Source organism: Sclerotinia sclerotiorum, genomic scaffold (genome assembly GCF_000146945.2).
Source record: "Sclerotinia sclerotiorum 1980 UF-70 scaffold_20 genomic scaffold, whole genome shotgun sequence".
NCBI lineage: Eukaryota > Fungi > Ascomycota > Leotiomycetes > Helotiales > Sclerotiniaceae > Sclerotinia > Sclerotinia sclerotiorum.
The window spans coordinates 518,641-542,073 of record NW_001820816.1 but is presented as its reverse complement, the minus strand read 5'-3'; the positions used below and the strand labels follow the sequence as shown (position 1 = coordinate 542,073).

The 23,433-nt window shown below is 39.7% G+C and overlaps 6 protein-coding genes across 6 annotated transcripts; 4 read left to right on the top strand and 2 right to left on the bottom strand.

Moving 5' to 3' along the window:
- Nucleotides 1-608: 608 nt before the first annotated feature.
- Nucleotides 609-2,617, bottom strand: SS1G_11920 (hypothetical protein; the record flags this gene model as incomplete). The annotated part of the gene is made up of 2 exons (XM_001586841.1): nt 609-2,511; nt 2,559-2,617. 2 exons carry the CDS (start codon nt 2,615-2,617, stop codon nt 609-611), a joined length of 1,962 nt encoding a protein of 653 aa, XP_001586891.1.
- Nucleotides 2,618-4,378: 1,761 nt separating this feature from the next.
- On the top strand, nt 4,379-7,215 carry SS1G_11919 (conserved hypothetical protein; the record flags this gene model as incomplete). The annotated part of the gene is made up of 6 exons (XM_001586840.1): nt 4,379-5,040; nt 5,090-5,421; nt 5,474-5,562; nt 5,674-6,400; nt 6,826-6,849; nt 7,175-7,215. 6 exons carry the CDS (start codon nt 4,379-4,381, stop codon nt 7,213-7,215), a joined length of 1,875 nt encoding a protein of 624 aa, XP_001586890.1.
- A 587-nt stretch (nt 7,216-7,802) lies between these two features.
- SS1G_11918 (hypothetical protein) lies at nt 7,803-9,999 on the top strand (the record flags this gene model as incomplete). Its single annotated transcript, XM_001586839.1, has 2 exons — nt 7,803-8,387; nt 8,440-9,999. 2 exons carry the CDS (start codon nt 7,803-7,805, stop codon nt 9,997-9,999), a joined length of 2,145 nt encoding a protein of 714 aa, XP_001586889.1.
- A 1,814-nt stretch (nt 10,000-11,813) lies between these two features.
- On the bottom strand, nt 11,814-13,007 carry SS1G_11917 (predicted protein; the record flags this gene model as incomplete). The annotated part of the gene is made up of 1 exon (XM_001586838.1): nt 11,814-13,007. The coding sequence occupies one exon, from the start codon at nt 13,005-13,007 to the stop codon at nt 11,814-11,816; it is 1,194 nt and encodes a 397-aa protein (XP_001586888.1).
- A 3,468-nt stretch (nt 13,008-16,475) lies between these two features.
- On the top strand, nt 16,476-17,092 carry SS1G_11916 (predicted protein; the record flags this gene model as incomplete). The annotated part of the gene is made up of 3 exons (XM_001586837.1): nt 16,476-16,510; nt 16,727-16,920; nt 16,959-17,092. The coding sequence occupies 3 exons, from the start codon at nt 16,476-16,478 to the stop codon at nt 17,090-17,092; spliced, it is 363 nt and encodes a 120-aa protein (XP_001586887.1).
- Nucleotides 17,093-21,827: 4,735 nt separating this feature from the next.
- Nucleotides 21,828-23,376, top strand: SS1G_11915 (hypothetical protein; the record flags this gene model as incomplete). The annotated part of the gene is made up of 3 exons (XM_001586836.1): nt 21,828-21,863; nt 21,969-22,587; nt 22,685-23,376. The coding sequence occupies 3 exons, from the start codon at nt 21,828-21,830 to the stop codon at nt 23,374-23,376; spliced, it is 1,347 nt and encodes a 448-aa protein (XP_001586886.1).
- Between the last annotated feature and the right edge of the window lie 57 nt (nt 23,377-23,433).

Below are 23,433 nucleotides of genomic sequence, written 5' to 3'. Positions count from 1 at the left end.
ACTCCCCCATCTCTTAACCATCCAAACCTCCCACCCCCCTTTCCAAATTTTTGTTTTAAAAAAAAATGTACAAGTCCCATATCACCCACACGCCACCATCGCTCCAATCCAACCCCACCAACAAACGAGCAACCGAACGCGCAGGAGTAGAAGAACTCACCCTACAACGAATACCTCCACACATTGATCAAGCAAAGTAGGTACCAGTATATCGCTGCTCTCTTTATTCCCTATCACCCATGGGCGAGTATTCACCCATGATCATAGAGAAAGAAAGAGACTTATGATTTCGAGGTTTTGGTTTAATGTACCGCATGGATTACAGAGTTTCAAGGAATAGTCTCGCCTTGTACTCCACCTTGCCTTGCGGAGGGAGGGATTATGTGTGATTAAGGGGTTTTGGTGAAGATGGTGTACATAGTTCACGTTGCGTAATATTTTATTCGTCACTGGGATATGAGCAGGAAAGTGATGAGGAAAAGAGAAAAAAGAAGCAAATCGAAAAGGGAAAAACAAGGAATACCACTATATTCCTAATAAAGCATCACGGGGTATCTATCTTTCTCATGATCTCCTCTCCTCTTCTCTCATCTTCTGCCATTCATATACTACCATTTTCCTTTGCCACCAAATAACAATCTTCCACCAGGCCTCTCATTATTTTCCATCCTCGCCAAGGCCCTATCAATATCATTTACATCTAATTCACCGCTACCGACCCCTATCATTCTATCTTCCGCCATATTTTCATCTTCATCCTCTCTGTTTTGTACCAATTGTAACGCGTATGCATTCTGGTTTGGTTTTGGCATTACAGATTTTCCACCAATGAAAATGGTAAATCTGTGCTCACCCATTATGAAAATATCGGTTGATATCTCAGTCCTGGAATGTAGTGAGATTGAGGATTTAGGAGCTTGTTCGATACCAGTGCAACGTTCACCTAATAGGTCTACATGTTCTAATTTGATGGGCCGAGAACCAGGAGATGTGTTGAAAATGTTTGTTGAAGATTGGCCTCTGCGGGGATTGGCAGACCAGTATTTCGAAAGAGACGGGATGAGCGTGTACGATTCACCAAGCCAGAAAAGAATGGACTCTTCGAATGTTAAATGAGGAGATGTCGACGGGACCTCGAGTACTGAGATACTTCCACGAATTGGACCAGAAGGTTGAACTTTATTGCTGAATAGATCCGTCGTCTTACGGGTTCCAGGAGTCATGGGAGCGAATTTTGATTGGGCAATTTGTGGCGGACCCGAGGTTTTCGAACTAGATTTTGTAGCACCTTCAACATAACCTGTAAGGTTGAAATCCGTTCGTGAACCTCCTTTTATGGATTGCTGACCAAGGACACCTCTTTTTGCGCCTGGTCCTACTCCATATATGTCCCACACACCCCATTCTCCATCATTCAAGAGTGCGATAACTGCCTTACCACCGTATACCCATTTTGCATCTACGATTGTCTTTCGACCGAATCCAGAATACATGTTCTTTTGAGGTGCTTGGGAATCAGGTTTACTGTTCTTGAATCCAGGATATAAAGATATTAGCCAAGATCCTTGCTCAGAAATCGCGCTCTCGGGATCTTCCGATGGGTTCACTAGAAGCTTATAATTATAGATTCGACAAGTGCCTAGATTATCGGCGACAAGTAAATGACTTGAATGTTGTTCTGAGAATGATGGATTGAAAGAGATGCTGACAGCCGGAGATGGCATATATATGGATTGGAATGGTAATATCATAGTTGACGACGATGGTATCGGCAGTAGTATGCGCCATAGCTGTAATAATCCAGTAATTTCTTTTGAATGTGAAGCAACAATAATTTGCGTTTCTGGTTCAGTATTTGATTCGTCTTTTGTGGAAGATTGCTTTCCCTCAAAATCAATAGTCATGGATACACCATCAGAAGTTTTTTGGTGGCCAGTCAAAATAATCATAGTTTCTCCCCATTTTCCGTTTCCGACGTTTGCTATCGTAGGAGTAAGTCGAAATTCATCACGGTCCTTACTTAGGGGAGACGGCGGTGTGAGTGGTAGTGTGATCAGTCGAATAGTATTATCACCACAGGTTGCGGTGAAAACTATTTTTTGTTTCAATGGATCGATTCCACGCCAGGGTGCCCCACTTGCTTTAAGTATCGAGTTCGGCAAAACGCTGATATGAAGAACATCGGTACCAAATTGTAAATCTAGTGTCTGCAGAACGCTTGGGTACGGCCTTCTTGGGTCAATCTCTTGCTCTTCATCTTCAAACTCGGGTTTATCCTCAAATGGTGGTTTAGAGGGTTCTTCCTCATCTGAGTCAAGAGATATGACAGCTTTATTCGACCCGTTTGTTTGTGCAGCCTTTGGAGTTGCTCCCTGCGGCAACTTGAAAGGCCTGCCACCTCTCCATATAATTTTCACACCATTTTCATTGCCTTGTAAAATAATCGTCGATCCATTGGGAGAGGATAAGGGGTACACCTTGGTAGTATGAGTGCGATGTGGCAATTCGTAACTAAGAATGTTAGACAAATTATTCCTCGAAGGTTAATTTGAAGCTACCTCAGTTGTGTATTTTGGGGATTCTTTGAAACTCTAGGATTGGAAAAGCCGGCGGCCATGGCTCAGACAAAGATTATGTTGATGAGATCTGGACGATGGGATCGTCACTATGAATGGCCTCTTATGACTCGTATAGCCCGGCGACGAGGCGTGAAAGCTTGTGTTGAGACTTTTTGAAGATTTAGTTGCTTTGCTACTTCGATCGCGACAAATTGCGCTTGAGAGTGAAGTCGCGTCAAGCTTCACAGCACGTGATGTGTTTGCGTTCGCGATATCGACCGAAGATAATCCGAACAGTTCCCCCGAGCCGCCAAAGTTATTACGCAATCAATTACCAACATTCGATGAAGCTACTCAAGTACCTCACCGGGGAGTATTTTCTTTTCGAATCCCGCATCTCAAACCCCTTGAAGCTGTGATGATAACTTCTAGATGACATTTTCCAGCTGCCAGTCCTGGTCTTAGCAATATTGTCGTCTTCGATGTGAAGCTTTGAAAATCCTACACATAAGATTATTTTTACGCATATAGATACTGCAATCAATCCAGTCTACAAGGAGTGTAGACTTATTAAAAGGGGTTGATTTCAATCATATGGATTCCTTTTGCATTAGTATCGCTTTTCCTTTCCGGCTTAATATTGTTGTATAACAGATGCGCAGAATGAAGATTTTAACACATATGGATACATATTGTATGGATCTCATCTTCAAGCGGTGGAAAATCATGAAGCATTGATTCACAATCGTCTCAAGCCTTTGCATTGATGTCGTCCTCTTTTCCGCACTTAGCTAGTTCCCCGGGTCTAAATTTTATACTTTTGGATGAAGCTTTCATCGGATCGCGAATATCATCTTGGCTTCAACAAATTGAGTCATACCGCGAAAGCTCTCCTGCAGGTAAATCCCTTATCATTGACAAGATCTTGCAAGGGGCGGACGTTGACAAATTCGACACTTAACGGCTCAAGCGGGTATCGGCACAAAGCTTATTAGCTGGTTGGCTGGTTGGCTGGTTGGCTGATCCTTCCCCTCCCACTTCCACATGCCATAACCATAACAACATCCCACACCGTCTTGTGTCTTTCTGCAATGGCCCGCACCAAATAGCACTTCTGGATAACGCCCATCTTACCATTTATCCATTATCCATCTATTATCCATATCAAACTGCATCAGAATCCTCAATTCCTTCCCCCAAAAACATTGGAAGACGTTCAAGAATATAATCCATTGCTTTTATGGTTTCTATAGCTGACAATGCTTCTCTTCTCCCAGTGGAGAACTTGAGCTACTAAGTAGTTCACGTAAAATTTTGATGCTCACAAAGTTCGTATCAAAAGTGGAACGAAACAAAAATTACTTTTGGAAAGTCTCGCATATCATAACTTAGCAAGTTAGCCTCCAGTTTTCACTCACTACTGGGTACCCTCGTACTAGATGCACATAATTTTGAAAAAAAAAAGCCAGGTATTAGATATTTTGCGTGCGGAATTAATGGCCGCTATACACCCTTGGCCTAGAACCGGGGTAGATTGCATGATTGTTAGTTTGTCATCTGGACCTTTAAAGATACTCCATGCCCACAACTTCTTAAACATATTCATATTCAATCTGTCTCCTTCATAAATGAGACTCTTCAGATGGGAAAGTGGTTTGTGGCTTAAAATGTTCTCACTTACTATCACTAATATATTTTAATAAATCGACCCCGTCCAAAGAGAATACCAAGGCGCATTGATCGCCTTCTTCTTGAGTTCATTGGGTGACAAGCACAAGTAAGAAGTTTGTGCTCATACGTCTTTGGAACCTTATCACATCATGGTGAACGATACGGGCCTCGAGAAGGATGAAATCCACGACTTCAACCTCTCCAATCCTGCTTCTTCAACTCTGGCATCTTCATTATCAGATCATGAAAACTACCATCCTCCTCTCTCGCATGCACCCTCCATCACATCATTGTCCTCCGACTCGATCAACAGTGACCCCCTAGCTCCCCTCGAACAGGCCCTCACTCCAAATCTTGAGACACCTGCGGAACAACTTGCACATGCCCAACTCACTTACACAAAGACGGGTACATCATACGCGACTACTCGTTCACGGGAACCATCATTCGAAGTTGATTTTGAAGAGAACGATCCTGATGATCCAAGAAGTTGGCCGCTATGGTATCGAGCTTATACAATATTTGCTGTGAGTTTCGCGACATGGGCGACAGTTTTATACAGTTCATCATACACTTCAAGTATGCCGGGAATGATGAAAGAATTTTCCGTCACGAGTGAGCCAATCGCCACATTGGGTGTCACAACATTCTTGCTTGGATTGGCTGCTGGAAGTTTGGTTCTTGCCCCGTTGAGTGAGATTTGGGGTAGGAGGCCAGTTTATATTGGATCTTTGGCTTTCTTTGCATTGATGGTTCTACCTTGTGCTTTGTCCACTTCTTTAGGGGAGGTCTTGGGCGTAAGGTTTGTTGGGTAAGCAAAGATTCATTACTGTTTATGCTCGGTGCTAATGCGAATACAGTGCCCTTGCAGGTGCTGCCATGATAGCCAACTCTCCTGGGACGGTTGCAGATATCACAACTGATGATTATCGTGCACTGGCCTTCAGTTTTTGGAGTATCGGGCCAATGAATGGTCCAGTGACGGGGCCCCTTGTTGGTGGTTTCGCCGCCGAATACTTAGGATGGCGATGGACAAATTGGATCGTGATGATACTTGCTGGGTGCGCCTTGGTAGCTTGTGGATTCGTCAAAGAAACGTACGCACCAGCAATCTTAATTAAGAAGGCAGCAAAAATGCGCAAAGAGACAGGAGATGATAGATATTGGTGCCGATACGATCAAAAGAAGAGCTGTGAGTAGACGTTAATATTTATCTAATGAAAGTGGCTAATCTTTGGTTTCAGTCTACGAAATCTTGAAGATCAACCTTTCTCGGCCATTCATACTCAGCTTTACGGAACCAATCCTTTGGTTCTGGAATACGTACATAGCAGTAAGTTTTTCTCGTTGCTTGAAGCTATCAAAAATAGTACCACAATGTACAAGAATAGCACCCCCAAGATTTCATGTCACGGGAACAAGTGGAACTAATAACTACATTTAGATCATTTATGGTATCCTTTACCTGTGTTTCGTTGCATATCCAATCATTTACACGGACATGCGTGGATGGAGTTTAGGGCAGACTGGCCTCGCTTTCCTAGGAATAGGATTGGGAAACATGCTCGGAATTCTTTCTGAACCACTTATTCGCAAAATGATTAATTCACACAAGAAGGATCCGGCAACTGGCAAAGTTCCTCCAGAAGCTTCGGTAAGCATTATTTGTATAGCGGCCGTTATGTGTCCTATTGGACAACTTTGGTTTAGCTGGACTTGTGTTCCTATCACAATCCATTGGATCTGGCCAATCCTTGCTGGAATTCCTTTCGGAGCTGGAAATACCTTGGTTTTCATCTACGGTACGAATTATCTCGCTGGTTCATATGGTATCTATGCGGCATCGGCGCTAGCAGGAAATAGTGTGATCAGATCAATCGTTGGAGGGACATTACCATTGGCAGGGCCAGCCATGTACGGTACGCTGAAACCACAATGGGCTGGAACTTTATTGGGATTAGTACAAGTCTTCCTAATTCCCATTCCTTTCATTTTTTATAAATGGGGATCGAAGATTCGTGCCAAGAGTCCATTGATCAAGCAAATGAGGGAAGAGCAAGAGAAAATTGACAAGAGGGCTGCTAGGGCAAAGAGAAGGGAGGAAAAGCAAGCAGGGTTGGAACCAAGTAATAGAGGGACGGTGATCATTAGCGATAAGGATATGGAAAAGGGTAATGACATTACGACCGGGACCGAAGAAAAGTCATAATAGAAATAGCTTGGATGACATCATGAAAATATTTATGGGGGATGAGGTTACGGCTATGGAACGGGCATGCATGAATAGAGTGGATGATACCCAACGATAGAAAAGTTATAGAATAATGTTTGGACACCTATGATTAGATATGATGCCCCTGAAAGTTTACCTTCAAATGTGAAGAGCTCCATTATCTTCTTCATGGTATATGGATATTTGTATTGACTTTGTGACATACATGTGATAAGTACCATTTTGGATCCGTCTAGTCCACGCAATGGACAATCAGATGTCCATCTATCGATTAGATACATAAGGTATAGTACAGGTGATCAGCCTTACGATACCCCTCCCAAACTATCACGAGCGCTAATCTTCGGTAATACGATACGCTAGTCTACAAGTCACGAAAACTAAGTGGTAAGTCTTAGAAAGGAAAAGAAGAATTTGCTGTTGGCAGTCTGAATAAGATATGAATGTTTGGATTTTGTTAATTTCATGATTTTGATTGTGTAGTTAAATGTGAATCAAATGAAGGGGGTTGTGATGAACAGCGAGCATAGAATAATTGTTTGAATGGAAAACGTAGTATTATTGTCTAGTAGGTAGGTACTGGGGTAAGTATAAATAACCCTCCCTGTCCGGCATATGAAGACTTTATCTCGAATAAATTCAAACTTAGGGTTACTGACTCTTGACCTTATATATCTAGTACGGCTAATATATTCCAAAAATACCTATATAGACCAACTCATAGAAGCAGGTGTATATTGGTGTACGGACTAAACACATACTACCTCCAGCCTTAGCCTCACTAGCGCAAGCGACAAATCCTTACAACAAAGAACACAAAACATCTTCCACTTTTTCCTCTTTCCCTTTCCCTTCTCTCTTTTCCCTCTACACACGCTCAATTTCAACGGTACTCTCCCGAAAATCCTTCATCAGTGTCAAGACAATTCTACACTCAATCTAAATATCTTCTTCTTCTTCGTACGGTCGATTTATCGCAAGGGATCACTTTGAAAAAGGCGGAGAATAAAATACGAAGCATTTGTTTTCGTTATTGGACATTCGATATAATTCAGCTCAATAACCCACCCAACAAACAGAAAGCCGTGTTCCTTTTTCTCCACAAATTTCTCGCACAGTCACCGCCCCACGCAAAACGAACAACCATCATTCTCTAGATTTTCGAAGAACCCATTCGATTCATCATCTTCATCAAGACAATTTCCCATCAAAAGGATTTCGTCTCGACATTCAAGACAGCTCGAATCCAATCCCTCAAGGCATTCCGCACGACAAAAGAAGACTACAATTTACATCCATTCTGTTACCGAAAAAGAATTTTACTGTGACTTTCATTAGCCATGGCAATTCCGACACAGTTTGCATACAGAACACTGAAGGGGATTGGTATCTTGGATGCCGCACCCGTCTATCAACCTTTGCCCGGTTTCCAGAGACCCGAAGGTAACTCTCGCTGCTGTACCTACTCGCCATGCGGTCGGTACTTTGCTTGGGCTTCCAATGACGGAGTGACTGTCGTTGATGCGTTTGCCGGTCACATCATCACTAGCCTTCCCACACCAAACGTCTACGAATTGGGTTTCTCCCCTCGTGGCACATACATCATCACTTGGGAGAGACCTTCGAAGGATGAGAATGGTGATGCGGTCAAGAATTTGAAGATCTGGCGCACGGTGGAGGATGTTGCGGAGGGAGCTGAGAAGGAGGTTGTTGGGAGATTTGTGCAAAAGTCACAAACTGGTTGGAACCTTCAGTACACTTTCGACGAGAAATATTGCGCCCGAAATGTGACGAACGAGGTCCAATTCTACGAGAGCGGCGATTTGCGTACAGTTTGGAATAAGCTTCGTGTAGAGGGCGTTGCGGATTTTGCAATTTCTCCAGGTAACAACTATTCTGTAGCAGTTTTCATTCCAGAGCGCAAGGTATGTGATATTTCAACTCGGGGTTGAGAATCTAGCTAATGAATTATTTCAGGGTCAACCTTCCGCCGTCAAAGTTTTCAACGTTCCACAATTCAACGCCCCGGTTTCACAAAAGACATTTTTCAAGGGCGACAAAGTTCAATTGAAATGGAATCAATTGGGTACAACCTTAATCGTTCTCGCCCAGACAGATGTTGATAAGTCGAACAAGAGTTATTATGGAGAGACGACATTATATGTGCTGAGCGCAAATGGTGGATTTGATTCTAGAATTACTCTTGATAAGGAGGGGCCAATTCATGATGTTTCTTGGTCACCAAACTCGAAAGAATTTGGTGTCATTTATGGATATATGCCAGCAAAGACAACTATCTTTAACCAGAGAGCTGTTGCGACTCATACATTCCAACTTGGTCCTAGAAACACGATTTTGTTCTCTCCCACTGGTCGATTTGTTTTGGTTGCCGGTTTCGGAAACTTAGCCGGTCAAATGGATATCTACGATCTCGAAAAGGATTACAAGAAGATTTGTACAATTGAAGGTGGAAATCCTAGTGTTTGCGAGTGGAGTCCTGATAGCAAGTATATCTTGACAGCTACAACCAGTCCTAGATTGCGAGTTGATAATGGTGTTCGATTATGGCACGTTACAGGTGGGATTATGTACAACGAGGATATGGTCGAGTTATACCACGTTACCTGGAGACCACAGAGCCCTGAAAGTTTCCCGGCCGGAGATTTCTTGAATCCAGTGCCTCAACCACACCCATCGGCTGTCGCTTACTTGGGTACAGTCAAGACCCCATCCAAGCCAGCAGGAGCTTATCGTCCTCCTGGAGCACGTGGTCAAGCTACGCCATCTCATTTCAAGCGTGAAGATGAAGGTGGTTCCGCTCATTTTGTTAGCAATGGTACATCAATGGTCAACACCAATGGATTTGGTCGATCTCGTAGACAAGTCCCAGGTGCTGATTTGTCCGAGAACTCTGTTCCAGGAGCCGCACCAGCCGTTCCAGGTGCCGTTGAAGACGAAAATCTTTCCAAGGCCGCACTCAAGAACAAGAAGAAGCGCGAAGCAAAGAAAGCAAAGGATGCCGAAGCTAAAGCGGGTGGTCTTGGTGCCGGAACTCCAGATGCATCAAGAGGTCCAGGTGGTGATCGTAGCCCGGACCGAAGAGATCGTCAACGTAGTCGCTCAAAGAGTAACAATATGCGCTCTCCATCCCAATTCAGAACTCACGGTAATGGCGGCCCTCACAACCTTCACCAACATCCTCACCCTCACCAAAACCAGCGTCAAAATGGAGGTGTATCTCTTAACGGAGCTGCAGGTACCGGTGCAGGTGGAATGAAGAATCTCTCAATCAACTCAAACCAAAAACCAATCACCCCAACTCAACAATTCTCAACTCCAGAATTGTCAGTTACCAGCCCAGGTGGTGATGGTAGCCCATCGGCTAAGAAGAAGAGGGGATTACAAAAGAAGATTAGAGCAATTGAGGATTTGGAGATGAGGAGAGCTGGAGGAGAGAAGTTAGAGGATACACAAGTTAAGAAGATCGCCACCAAGGGGGCCGTTCAAGCGGAGTTGGATGCGCTTGACAGGGAATAGATTTTTGGTGGGAGGCGGTGGAAGTGGAGGAAGGGATGATGTAGAGAATTGGGAAACAGACAATGATTCTTTGGACAACTTTTCATATCAATTCATATATCATGTTGAAAGTGGGTAAAGTCCAAGGATGCGGGCTTGTGGATGGATGAATGGATGGATTAGTGGTGGGCGTTGAGTCATAAGTTAAGCAAGCGCTGATGTTAAAGTTTGCAAGATATGATGAATGCCACAGTAGCGGATGGATGCGTGCGGATAAGAGATATAGTCGACAAGGATCATAGCGATTGATATATAGTATTATACTATAGACAAGAGATGAATAATGAATGAATATATCTATAGTCATAAAAGCTTTCAAAAGTGTATGTATGAATAAGTCTGAATATAATAATAAATAATTAAGTTTTTTATTTCATATCTGATGTTACAACCAATCCTAACAGCTACTCAGGTGACTAAGCTTATAGTCACATGACCCAATATTGTCCCACCTAGAATCACTCAACTATAGGCAATGGGATATAATGGAAGGCGATAGGATGTATAATATGAAGGTCTATATAATCATGATGGATTTCCTTTGTATAGAGCTTCGTGCTCAAGATCAATTATTTAGTATATTCTACTATTAGTTACGAATTGCATATCATTATTGTCATTACTTAAATCTTTGTTTAATACCTAGTTATAAATCACTTCGAGAGCCTAGAGCACTTCCATATGATCTAGACGGCAAACCTCGTAATATCTGATTATTTTTTATAATTTTATCATTTTAAATCTTGAATATATCTTTTTTTTTTAAAACTTCATTTATAAACTTAATATATCAATCGTGTTATGAGGTTTGCTGTCTAGATCATATGGAAGTGCTCTAGGTTTTCGAGGTGATTTATAATTAAGTGTCAAGCAGGGACTTAAGTAATGACAATGATGATATACAATTCGTAAGTAATAGTAGAGTATACTAAATGATTGATCTTGAGCATGAAGCTCTATATAAAGGAAATCCGTCCTGATTATATAGGCCTTTATGCTATAGACCTTCAGGACCCCGAAAGGTCCTGGATCTAAGAATATGTTGGACCTTTATTTTTCGTGCATATTATGTAGGGTCTATCACGTGATCGAATCACGTGGTAATGGGCTTGTGGAGTCCGACGTAACAAATCGAAAAGTTAAAGTTTATAAATTTCATTGAAATCAATTATAAAAAATCTTAAATTCTCAGAATTCATTTATAATTATACAAAGAACTTATAATTCAAGTTTAATTCAATAATATTCATTGGTTGTAAAGTTATTAATAGATGAAAATGGTGATTTTTGGTGTAAAAGAGTGGCCTACATTAGGGGTGGCTTAAAAAGGGGGGACTAGACTTATATACTAGAAAGCTGAAAATAGTCAGATTAGTTGGACTAGTTGTAAATCTCTTGTATCTAGGAAGTAAGACCATGAATTTGAAGTTAAAAATAAACAAGCCGGAGTTAATACCAGGTAACACAATCAAATCTAGGTTCTTAAACAGAAAAATCACATCATTGACACTATAAAGTAATAAGCGGCAAAAAAAATCATAGAGTAAAGTCAGAAGTGTAACATCCATGAATTATATTAGAAGAAAGGTATGTCTAACGTCGTAAAATACAGCCAAAGATCCGAAACACCAGTGAAATAGATCCATGAAGAAGCTTCAAAACTTCCTTTCCATAATGACAGAAAGAAACCTCTGGATAGACTTTCTAGACCTCACACCCTGAGAAATCAAGATCCAGCGCGAAAAAGCGACACAATACCTTCTTTCTTAAAACTTCTAATAGCCACGACGTACGAATACTGTAACTTTCCAGAGCATTCCATGAATAGGACACTCAAGTACCTTATAAGAGCGACGCTTATGCCACAACCCTTCACGTTCTTCAACATCTTGAATAAATCCCCAGCGTTCTCCATTAATCATCTGCATACCCTCTTTAACAAGCTGTGCCACAATTTCCGGCGCAGAACTCTGTGTATTCTGACCCCTAGCCCAGAGAGGAATCTCGAGTTGAACAGGCCAGTAAAACCAAATAAGCTCCATGTTTTCCCTGATACGTGTATTTTTGGTGGAAGAATTACCGTTAATGTTGTTGTTGTTTTGGTAAGGAGTATTGAAAGGAGAGACGGATTGACAGGGACTAAAACCATAAGCGTGAGGATTTCCATAATGGATAGGTGAGACAGGGGGATCTAGACGGAATCGTTCGAGGCGGAATTTGACATTGAGTTGGAAATTTGGCCTGATGAATCGAGGGAGGGGGATTGGAATAGATGGGGCGATGCTGTAGGATGAGCCGGCGAACATTATCGGACCGGTAACAACTTGAGGAGGTTGATTATTAGGAGTGCGGTTATTGTGAGCGAGCTGGAGCTGAGTATTGTTCTGAGTATAAACGCCACCATTGCTTTGATGGCCTCCTTGCGGGTTAAGTTCAAGTTGATGATTATTATTATAAGTAACATTAGCAGCAATATAGTGAGTAATGACGCTAGCTGCTGGTCCAGAAGGAGCTTGCAGTTGAAATCCATATTTGTTTCCCTGATGTGCACCATTCTGTTGTCCTTGATTACTACCGCCCTGATTGTATCCTCCAGTAGCAGGGACAACTCTAGAAACTGGTACCATGTCGAAGAAACCGGGATGCAAACCACGGTTGGGTGCTTGAGCATATGTAGCGACGGTGGGATGTAGAATGTGATTGATGAAAAATGCTAATCGAGTGGTATATGCATGGATGTTGACAGGAGTAGGAGTAGCAACTCTTTGGCAATTTTCGCAGCAGAATATTTGAGGTGCAGGTTGGATGTTGTATTGAGGAGGAGGCGGCGGAAGTTGAGGTTGTTGAGGTTGTTGAGGCTGCTGTGGCCAGTTATTAATCTGCTGACCATAGCCATGCTCAGCTGGATTCCAAGCACCGCCAGCCCAGCCTTGATTACCACTATAGTCTTGATTTTGATATGGATCCATTATTAAGTCCGCGGGAGGGCGTTAACGGTGTCTTCAATGTAAGTAGAATGGTATTAGACGTAAAGCTGAGGCCTAGATGGTATCTCGTTAGTAGTTAATCAAGGAATGTACTCGAATCTACGTGATATGTACTAACTGTAGAGAATTTTCGGTAAATAGAGTGTATTAGACGTCTGCTCTGATATCAAGGATGACGTAAAAAGAACGAGAGAGGTACCGAGGAGAATCTAACCGAAATAGAAGCTTTGAAAAAAAGCGCAACTCTAGTTCAAGACAAGGAAACAATCTATCTGAATATTATTTCCAGACGATGTACTTGAAGGAGGAGGGCTCGAACTAAATACGAAGAAGAGAGTGTAGGAAACAAGAAGAAAGATGTTTACAGATCAAAGCCGCTGTTTAAATAATCTCTCAATTTGCAATCTCAGCAAGCTAAAACCGTAGCTACGCCTCGAGTTTACATTACGGAATCTTCCCTACTGCTTAATTCAATGATATGGATGAATAAAAGTATTGATACGCGTCTAAACTAGTAAACACTAGTAAATAATCAATGATACGGCTTAAATTTGATACACTAGTATCCTCTCTACCGCCAAATGTGAATACTAAGGCCAATTTGCGCTCTGAAACACGGTACACATCTATATTATTTAAATGATCTATTCCGACAAATCTAAGCCCCTTGAAATCATTCAATGATATGTACTAAACCTTAAATTGACTACCATATGACCTATGCAATTATTCACCATATAGAATCTAGTATCATCTTTGTTGATTTTATCCAATACTTTTATCCGGTTGGAATATTACTAAGAAAAGCTACTTTGCTGCTGACAAATGTCAAGAGAAGAGGTGATGCGCGTTTATATCACTCGTATGATAGGTGGTGGTATGGATTTTATTTCTCTGAGAAGTGACCAGTGATACATTCAGGATATACAGTACTAGACAAAAAATAAAGGCCGTTTTATGTATTTGCACCAAAAAAGTCCAATTTTCACTTTTTTCATTTTCAATTAATATTATAGTTATATATAAACAATCGATATAAAATTATATTTTTATATTAAGATTCATAAAAATGTTTATAAATTATATATAGATTATTTTTACAAATTAAAAAAATCGCAAAAATCGCAAAAATCGTGAAATTTGCTAATAAAAGTATTCAAAATTTAGGTTTTCAAATTATTTCAATTTATATAAAAAATTTATGAATTCGTATAAATATTATAAATTCAAAAGTATGAAAAATGACCTTTTTTAGTGTGTTTTTGTGCTCCGGCCCTTATTTTTTGTCGGTCACTGTACTTTCAGATGATGATTATACCCATTCAATGCATGATTTCAAATAGATTCCATCATCTCTATGTGTCCACCTAATTCTAACTTGCTCGGGGAATAATTTCAGCCATTTAGGTTAGTGGCTGCGGTCAAGAGAAGCTTTAACACCTGTCTAAACTACTCAATATTAACCTTTAATGAAGCTAGTGTGAAATAGACCTTTTAGGGCCTAGTATTTGTGTTAATACACATTTAAATTGCTCAAATTCATGTTATAAAGCCGGTATGAGCTTTTAAATCATTCATTTATTTATAATAACTCAATTACTCTTTAATAGAACTTATTATTATATAAATAATTAATTTATATTCAAATTTTTAAAAGATTATATTTATAAATAAAAAATTTACAAATTTTAATTTTTTTCAAGTTTTATAGAGGACAGTGGTTCAAAAGAGAAGGAGTCTGAAAGTAAAATATTAGATTTTTATTTAAGAAATTCTAAAACTAATTAAATTATTAAGATGATTTTAAAAAAATATATATTGATGTTCTAGGATTCTCAGATTTCAAATTTTCTTCTTTCAAAAAAAATCCAAAACAAAGAGTGAAATATTTAAATTCTTCTTCATTGGTTTTAATAAAATATATTAAAAGAATTCCAAACTCTAAAACCAGAGCTTCTTTTCTCCATCTCAAGATTTCTCGCTAATAATAAAACAATGAAAATCTAAGTTTCCCACCCTCTTCAATCTCTTTCATCCAGAATCTTCTTCTCACATTGGAAAGCTCCCTTTAATAATCAACCAATTATTCACTATCCGGGCTGGGACAGAGGTATTAAAGCTCTGTTTAACCTGCCGTATATTCTTATATGTATGATGTATGAAGGAATTCCTTTCAGTGAATAAGTCACCGAAATTTAAATAAGAATAATTAAAATTGAATTAAAAGCCAATTACTTCACTATTGTACAAGACATAGGATGATATTCTCAATTCCAGTTCTTTGAAACGGTTCGGGAACTTTCTATGGATGGGTGGAGGGAAAAGCTCCACAGCCTCGGTGAGCTAAAAGAGAGATGAAACAAGAACGGGAGATATTAGATTGAGAGATTTCGGGAAGGGTCGGAGATTGGAGGGATGAATCTAGTTTGTGAATTTTTGAAACTAAAGTAGATGGGATGAATGGAGTTATGAAATTTTAATATTGTGAGATGAATAGGATGAAAGTTCATGAAATTTATTATTGGAATGGAAGAGATATGATAAGATGGTTACCAAGGGAAAACAAACACAGTACAATAATAAATATTATGAAAGCCTTTATCTTGGATGATTGACTTTGATGTGAAAGGCTTTGAAGTTCTGTGTGGTTTGCTGCTTGAGGGTATTCTGGCTTGATTTACTGCATATTAGAGCTGAATGAAAATTCTTGGAGTTTTTTTTTGTCCTTATATCACAAGTATCCGAATCTCTTTGAAGTGAAAAACGAGAATCCTGATCAGAGAGAAAGCTCTTTGAATGTTCATACAGTTCAAGACATCTAATAAACCAACCCCATTCTGTTGCAACAACCTGTGCTCCATAACATCAATACATCGTACATCCTAATACGAATCTCCCAAGAATTGTCAAACATTATTTGAGCCGCGAAGTCAAGTTTGCTAGCACTTCCCATCCTTTAGAAAGGGCGAAGAGTTCAGCCACAGCCCGCCAGAAGCCTAATTTTCCCTAGGCCAAATTTCCATCTCGAGACGGATTTCTTTGAGATACGCCAATGGAAGGTCTAACTAAATCATCAACTTCCTCAAGAGTTCGCCCAGCTCAAGTTCAAGGCCACGGCCACCTCCATTCTCCAGTAAAACCTCAACCGCCGACCTTTGGACCTTCTACAACTTCGAATATAGAAGAGCCAAATACAGATATTTACAAACCGCTAATCCTCTCGCCGTCCCTCCGCCCGCGATCACACCCAAGGAGAATCTGAGTCCAGCATCAAGTTCTTTGAGAGTTAGCACAACTATACTTCAAGCAATGAAGTTAACATTAATCTATCACAACCCGATTCCGCCAGTCTCCTAGCCGCATGGACTTGCATACTAAGAAGCCTACTCTGGATTTCGGGTTAATTATTTTGAAAAACTTCTCCCTTCAAGAACAGCAAATAGTTCCCCAATGACGCCGATGTGTGCAAAAGGGGCTTCCTGGAGGTATTAGGAGAAACAGACAGCCTTAACCCCTAACATAACAAATTCTAGTGAGAATGAGAACATACCGTAAAATTCTAGACGCAGCTAGGAAATTATCGTTGGTCTGCCGCTTTGCAGTTTCCCCAACTGCTTCGGTTTCGAATATTGCATGTTAGAGCTAAGACGGCGATTAACGATCACTACTCCCTAAAGTATACTATACTACGTCAAGGAAAGAAAAGGGGCATACAAACTTCAGAAAAGATATAGACAAATCACGGCTGAGAATTCAAACTTGACAATAAACAAGCACAGCAACCGTTTTCCAAGGATCTCAAGATATGGAATAAAGGTACTCCACAACACCTCAGAAGATTTTGAAAATGTCGCTAATGCTCGACTGAGCTTGGGCTGGTCCATACTCCACACATGTATGTACATCTACCAAATATATAAATAATCACCACAGCTGGCAAAACAAGGCAACTTATTCCTTTTTCCCTCGCCTTACTCAAGGCTCGTGAAATCTCTGAGAAGTTAACCTCGCAGATGATAAGTAACTCAATACTGGAAGTTGGAAGCGAGAATTGTGCCTTAAATTAGATAGCTCATGGGACTGAATTCCTAGATTTAAAACAAGATTGCTACAGAACCTTCCATCATATATAACACAAGATGACTATTTGAACTAGATGCTTTAAACTGATTAACGTTCCGGATTTGGTCCTATCTCTTGCGCATCTTTGGATGTGCAATTATCACGGGTACAATTATCATATCTGGTGGTATAGTCTATTGATGCAGCTTCAACACTCGGGAGATAGGAACCATAAATATGAAGCTAGATTTCACCTTCATTATTAGAAGCGAGAATTCGACGTCATCATCTATAACGCATTGTGAGGGGTCTATGAAGAGGAATCCTATTCAGGAGCCACGGTTGCTAATCACGCTGGTACAGAGCCCAAGATGTAATCTTACAATGACACCATATTTACCTGCTAGTCTCTGAATGCGATTGAGAAGACTCGAGGATATCTAAGCTTTGCGGGGATAGAAATCAGGATGAGGGTAGGAAAAGAGGACATTTTAAAGGTAGAGCTAACACTCTGCAGTAGGATGCCAGGACGATAGATAGTACAACTATTCTACAGGAGGCACTTCAGAGGATAAAACTTGAGATTTGAACTCTGACGAAAAGCGGATGAGGAGAATAATGTACAGTAGATTCTAAGACTAACTAAAAGCCCACAATAATTTATACACCACAGAAAAGAAATTACAAATACGGATATACAAGCATTTGAAACTCGATGGGTAAAAACAGGGAAGAGTGTCGCCTGATGTATTTTACCACTCACCTCTACTGCAAATCTGAAGACAGCAGAGAATATAATGAATTTTCCAATCAGCTAATTAATTAACGAATGTTAATATAAAGATAACAAGATGCAAGCCAAACCCACAGATCAGGAATTTTGGGACAATAATAAAGATATAATTAGGAGAAGGATAGTAGACTAAGTTTATTTATTTAGTCTAGTTAGGTACTTGGAAAAGTTTGTATGAGGGTTTCTAGAAACGTGCTCGGGAGTAGATAGATGGTGAAAGTGGTTAGAAGGATTTTTTTTGCTTTCCGATCTGGAGATGGAGGGGAGGAGAAGGAGAAGGAGAAGAATTGTTTTATGGGAGTTTAAGTTAAGTTTTTAGTTTATATGAGCTTATGTATTTATGAGGTGTCTGGTGTGTGATGGGAGACAGGAGTATTTTGTTATGATTTATTGGGTGGGAATATGGTTTGAAGGGGGACTAGGAGCGGGGTGCGGGTTATAGGGATGTTTCTTTTGCAGACAAGGGGTAGTGCGGATGGATGATAGATGGGGATTCATCGAGGAGTGTGCGCTGATTAGTATGGAATTCTTGAGGAGTAGAAGATGTAGAAGAAGGTGTTAAATTTTCGGTATGAATCTTTTAAAATCTTAAAGTTTTCATCTCTTTTCATTATTTATGATTGTATATGTTCAAGATTTTACTGTCAAGATCTTAGAAGTGTATAATCTAAGAGTGAGATGAAAATATAAGAATTATAATCTTATATCAATGATCTTAATGAAAATACCCGAAAGGTGTAGCTATACTCCAGCGCGCAATCATAGAGTACCCAAAACAAGAAAGTTGTTAAAAGGAATAGAAGTTACCGGTACTAATCACGTGTCGTGATTAGTAATACGGTTACCTAAACAGGCTAGATTAGATGAACCATAAGCAGGCATATTGGTCCCCTCCGAGGATACCAAGAGGAGACCTTAATATGCCTACAGACGTAGTAATATAGTCAATATAGAGGCCTCTTCCACCCAATCTTTTAATAAAAGTAGAATTAATCCTCGGGATATTTCAACTTTGATCCTTTCGTGAAAGCCCTGCGTATATATATAAATTATAAAATACATTTAATCAGACAGAATTGTAACTAATACAGTCTGCTTTCAAGAAGATCATGAATAGATATTCATCTTGAGAGTTTTAATATTTTTTTAATACAGTATATAATAAAAACAAATACTTAGATTAAGGTAAGATTTACTATATATCCATCAAAAGAAAGTGTAGAGGGAAAAAAGTTTCTGAATTTAATAATAACTATCAATTATATAATTCAATATATTTTTTATTGATGATAAAAGAAATAATCCAATACCAGATCAAATATCTCTTTCATCTTCCCTCAGTAAAAAAAAGTAGAAATGAATCTACTTGTCAGATATTAATAATTCTTTCTATTATATATATTTCTTTTCGCACTGAATAAGATTATATATAATAAGATAAAATAAAAATCTTCTTCATCTCATCCTACTATAGCGAGCAGGACTTATATCTGAAAATCCACGGATGTTTTCTCTGATGTTAAAAAGAGACAAGATGAACGGACTTCTTTTCCATGGACCGCGCTCAGGCCATAAAATAACAAGGCAATCCACAAAAATCTCATTACACAACAACCCTTTATCCTTTTAATCAACAAACACCAACGCTCAGATCCAAGATCCTGGATCCACTAACATTATTGAGCGCAAAAAAGGCAGATCTAGTGAGTACAATAAACAATACAGAGTACGAGCGCTCTCGAAATGTACACGGATGCAACCTTTTATCCGCTTATCGTACGTTTGAACCTATACCACCCATTGTCATATCATGTAGGTAGGTACCCCCGCATTACGCGTCCTTTTCAATATTTGAAAAGCATGGTTGAGAAATTCTGAGTAGGTAACCTTAAGGAATATTCTTTTGGTTATGGTGTGTTTGGAGCGATTGTTCAGGTGACTAACTGGTAACTTAACTCTATAGAGGCGGAAAATGAGACTGAGTATCTAGCTGTATACCTATATAGAGATGAATATATATTCATATAGAAGAAATATTTCATTTTTTTCTTCGATAGATATGAAAGTTGTGAAAACCTCGAGTTCGAGAATCCAATCACGGGATAAAAGTTCTAGCTTACAAATAGAAGCACCATGAAGCAATAGCTTACGCGGAGGATAAAAAAGGGCGTTAAAGTTCGTGCGGGATTGGGATATACTAAAGACGGTTTACTTTACTAGATTGATTGGTGGTTTGGAGTTTGGTTGGCCAAGGTTTTGCGATGAGGTTATTTGGTCTGTGATTGGATTGTGTGCGTATGGTTCAGGGGTAAAATGTATTGCGTAGACGATGGAAAGTTCTTGGCGGGGGAGTAAACGGGATGGGGTGGGGGGGCTAGTACTTTCTTTTTTTTACTCTGAGTTTTGTGTCAGGTTTGGAGTCTGAAACTTGGGGTTTAAGGTCTAGAATTTATTTGAGTGTTTGGGATGAATGAGGATGGTCTGGCCGATGTCTAGTTGTAAGATAGTGGTGGTGAAAAGGAGTACAGATACCTAGGTAGATGGACATCGATCTAATTACTATGGATATAAAGCTCCAAACTTTTAAGCTTAGAACCCAGACCAGAACCCCAAACCCCATACCCCGAATAAACATCTATCGCACACTGTGTAAATGAAATACCCACAAAAGGAAACCACCCCGCGATAATTATGGGGGATATCCGTAATGCTACTTCCTATACGGGAGTAGTCACATGTAATCTAATCACGTTTGATATCGAGGAGCTTGGTCTTGTATTTATTATCTCGACAACTTTTATTTTAGACCTTCACCTAAAACATACCTATCTACTTAGTACCGGTACTTATATCTATAAAGCCGCTACACAAATCTACGAAGCCCGTTCGTTCGTTACTCAAACTTCTAGAACACCCAAAGAATCTAACAGTCTGTTTCATACCATCGAAGCATTGAATAAAAATAAATAAAATAAGGATCCAAAGAAACTCAAAATACCAAGAAACCAAGAAAAACAATTTGTACACTCCCAAGACCATGCATCTACGAATCATACATGGTTTATAAATCCCAAGTCGGATATCGGGATCTTTTGCAGCCATTACTTGTATATGCCCATGTACTTTTCTTCCTCTCAACAATGTACTTTGACTAAAGAAGTTATAAGTCTATTTAATTTTCGATTATTTTTCAATTCCCCTTCAGTTATCTTCCAATGATAATACTGAATATACTTCGTACCGCCCAAGAATTAACTATCCGCGGATTCATTTATCAGATTCCTATCATAGATCAAGCTTCGGTATGATTAGACACCGATTAGCCGTGCTCTACTATCCTATCACTCATGCAAGTTACCTTTATGCTTGTATCCGAATGATATTTCATAGGTATTACTTTGTATGATATTTATTTGTATTTAACCTTTAACCCGTCAATTAATTCAAGGAAAGTAACATTGACAAGTACATACATACATAGGTACTGTACCTATATATGGAAGTACAGATCCGCTTTTACTTTATCTCTTTCAATCTTTTCACATTTTGATACCTACTGGAACTTTATCTGATAATTTTAATTTCATTCTTGCATTCTCGCATCTTTTAATAATCTATCTATCGATTCTATCGACAGCATAGAGAATTCACTCTTTCAAATATATTTTCCCATGCTTGGCAGAAGTACCTACCCTCTTTTGCCATAAATTGTTGGGACAGGAAAAGTAGGAAAAGATAGAAAGGGAAAGAGTGGCTTCTGCATTTTGTACAGAGGATCCACACATATGAACTTTTGACTTCTTGCGAAGTTTCATTTATTTATTAGTTCTTCTTTCTTTCACTACCTATATATCTGATCGAAACTCCATCTCATAAATTGGAATGCATATCCGGTTTTTGAAGGAGGAGCTCGAGTGTTTAGAAAGTTTCTTTCAATCATTACAATCATGACTGTTAAACATGAAAACGTTAAATGGGTTGATGTATGTTCTTTCTCTTCATTTATTATCTATCCAATTAACTCTGTTCAATTAACTTTCTTGTCAATTCCATCAATTCATGATCAAAGAAACTAACAAAATATTCAGGGTTTACGAGGAATCGCATCACTATTAGTAGTTTCTACTCATATCGCCCGAGCCTTCGATAGCGATCTTTTCCTCCCCAGTTCCGGAGAAGGACTTCGACCTCGCTTTCTTCAACTTCCTCTTCTTCGAGTTCTCGTTCAAGGACGTATTGGCGTTACTATTTTCTCCCTCGTAACGGGATATGTATGCGCTCTTAAACCCATTCGACAATGTCGAGCTGGGAACCAAACCGCTTGTTTCAGTACTATTTCTCGCTCGGCTTTTCGTCGTGTTCCTCGCTTGGTTTTACCAACTACTATTGCGACTACGATTATTTGGTTTTTGTGTCAATTTGGCATTTATAAAATTGCGAAGAGATCAGATAGTTGGTGGATTGAAGCCACGTCCCCGGATATCACGCCGTATTTTGGTGATGCGGTAAAGAGTTTGTTGTATCATTTGATTACGACTTGGACGAGAGGTTGGAATATTTATGATGGGAATCAATGGACTTTATTGCCGTTGTTGAAGGGTGCAATGTTGGTTTATGTTTTTATGTTGGGGACGGGTGGGATGAAACCGAGGTATAGAATGATGTCTAGTATGGCGTTGTTTGTTTATTTTTATGTTGCGAATGATTGTAAGTTTGGTCTTTATTTTGGTGGTTATTCATGGCCTACTTCTATAACGAGTGGGGCTTTATCCTGCAAAAACTCAAGTACTAATTCATCTATCAGCTGCATTTGGAATGCAATTCTTTTTCGGAACGTTTCTCTCCGACCTCTCTCAACATCCACCACATACCCAATGGCTCACAACAGTCACATGGCCGCGTTATTATTTAGCTCCCGCACTGATGCTTCTGGGTTTAATATTCGCCTCTTACCCAGAAGGTAAACCCGAACTTCAACCCTGGTCTCAATCCCTCTATAAGCTCTCACTCTGGATTTTCCCCAACGATCCGGATATCCCACGTTATTACTCTGGCATCGGTCTCGATTTAATTGCCCTCGGTATCCATTTCTCCCCCTTATGTAAAGATTTCCTCTCAAATCGCTATCTCCTCTGGTTCGGAAAAAATAGTTTCGCAGTCTACCTTATTCATGGAACTCTTTTGAGAACATTATTAATATGGATGTTATATGGTGTATCAATGCCTGAAGATACGGTTAACGAGAAGGGAGAAATGGTAAAGGGTGTATTGCATATGTGTGGTAGATTGAGATGGTATTCGATGTTGTTGATTTGGTTTGTCATTTTGTATGCCTTGGCAAATGCGTGGACGAAATGGGTAGATCCTTGGTGTGGGAGGGTTACTCAGAGATGTGAGAGATATGTTTTTGAGGAGGATGGAGGTGAGGAGAGGGGAGGTGGAAGTGGAAGTGGGAGAATGCAGAATGGAGGGGTGGAAAAGGGATTACTTGGTTGATGGAAAGATAATAATGTGATCTGATGTGATTTTTTGGGATTGTTAAGTGGAGTAGCA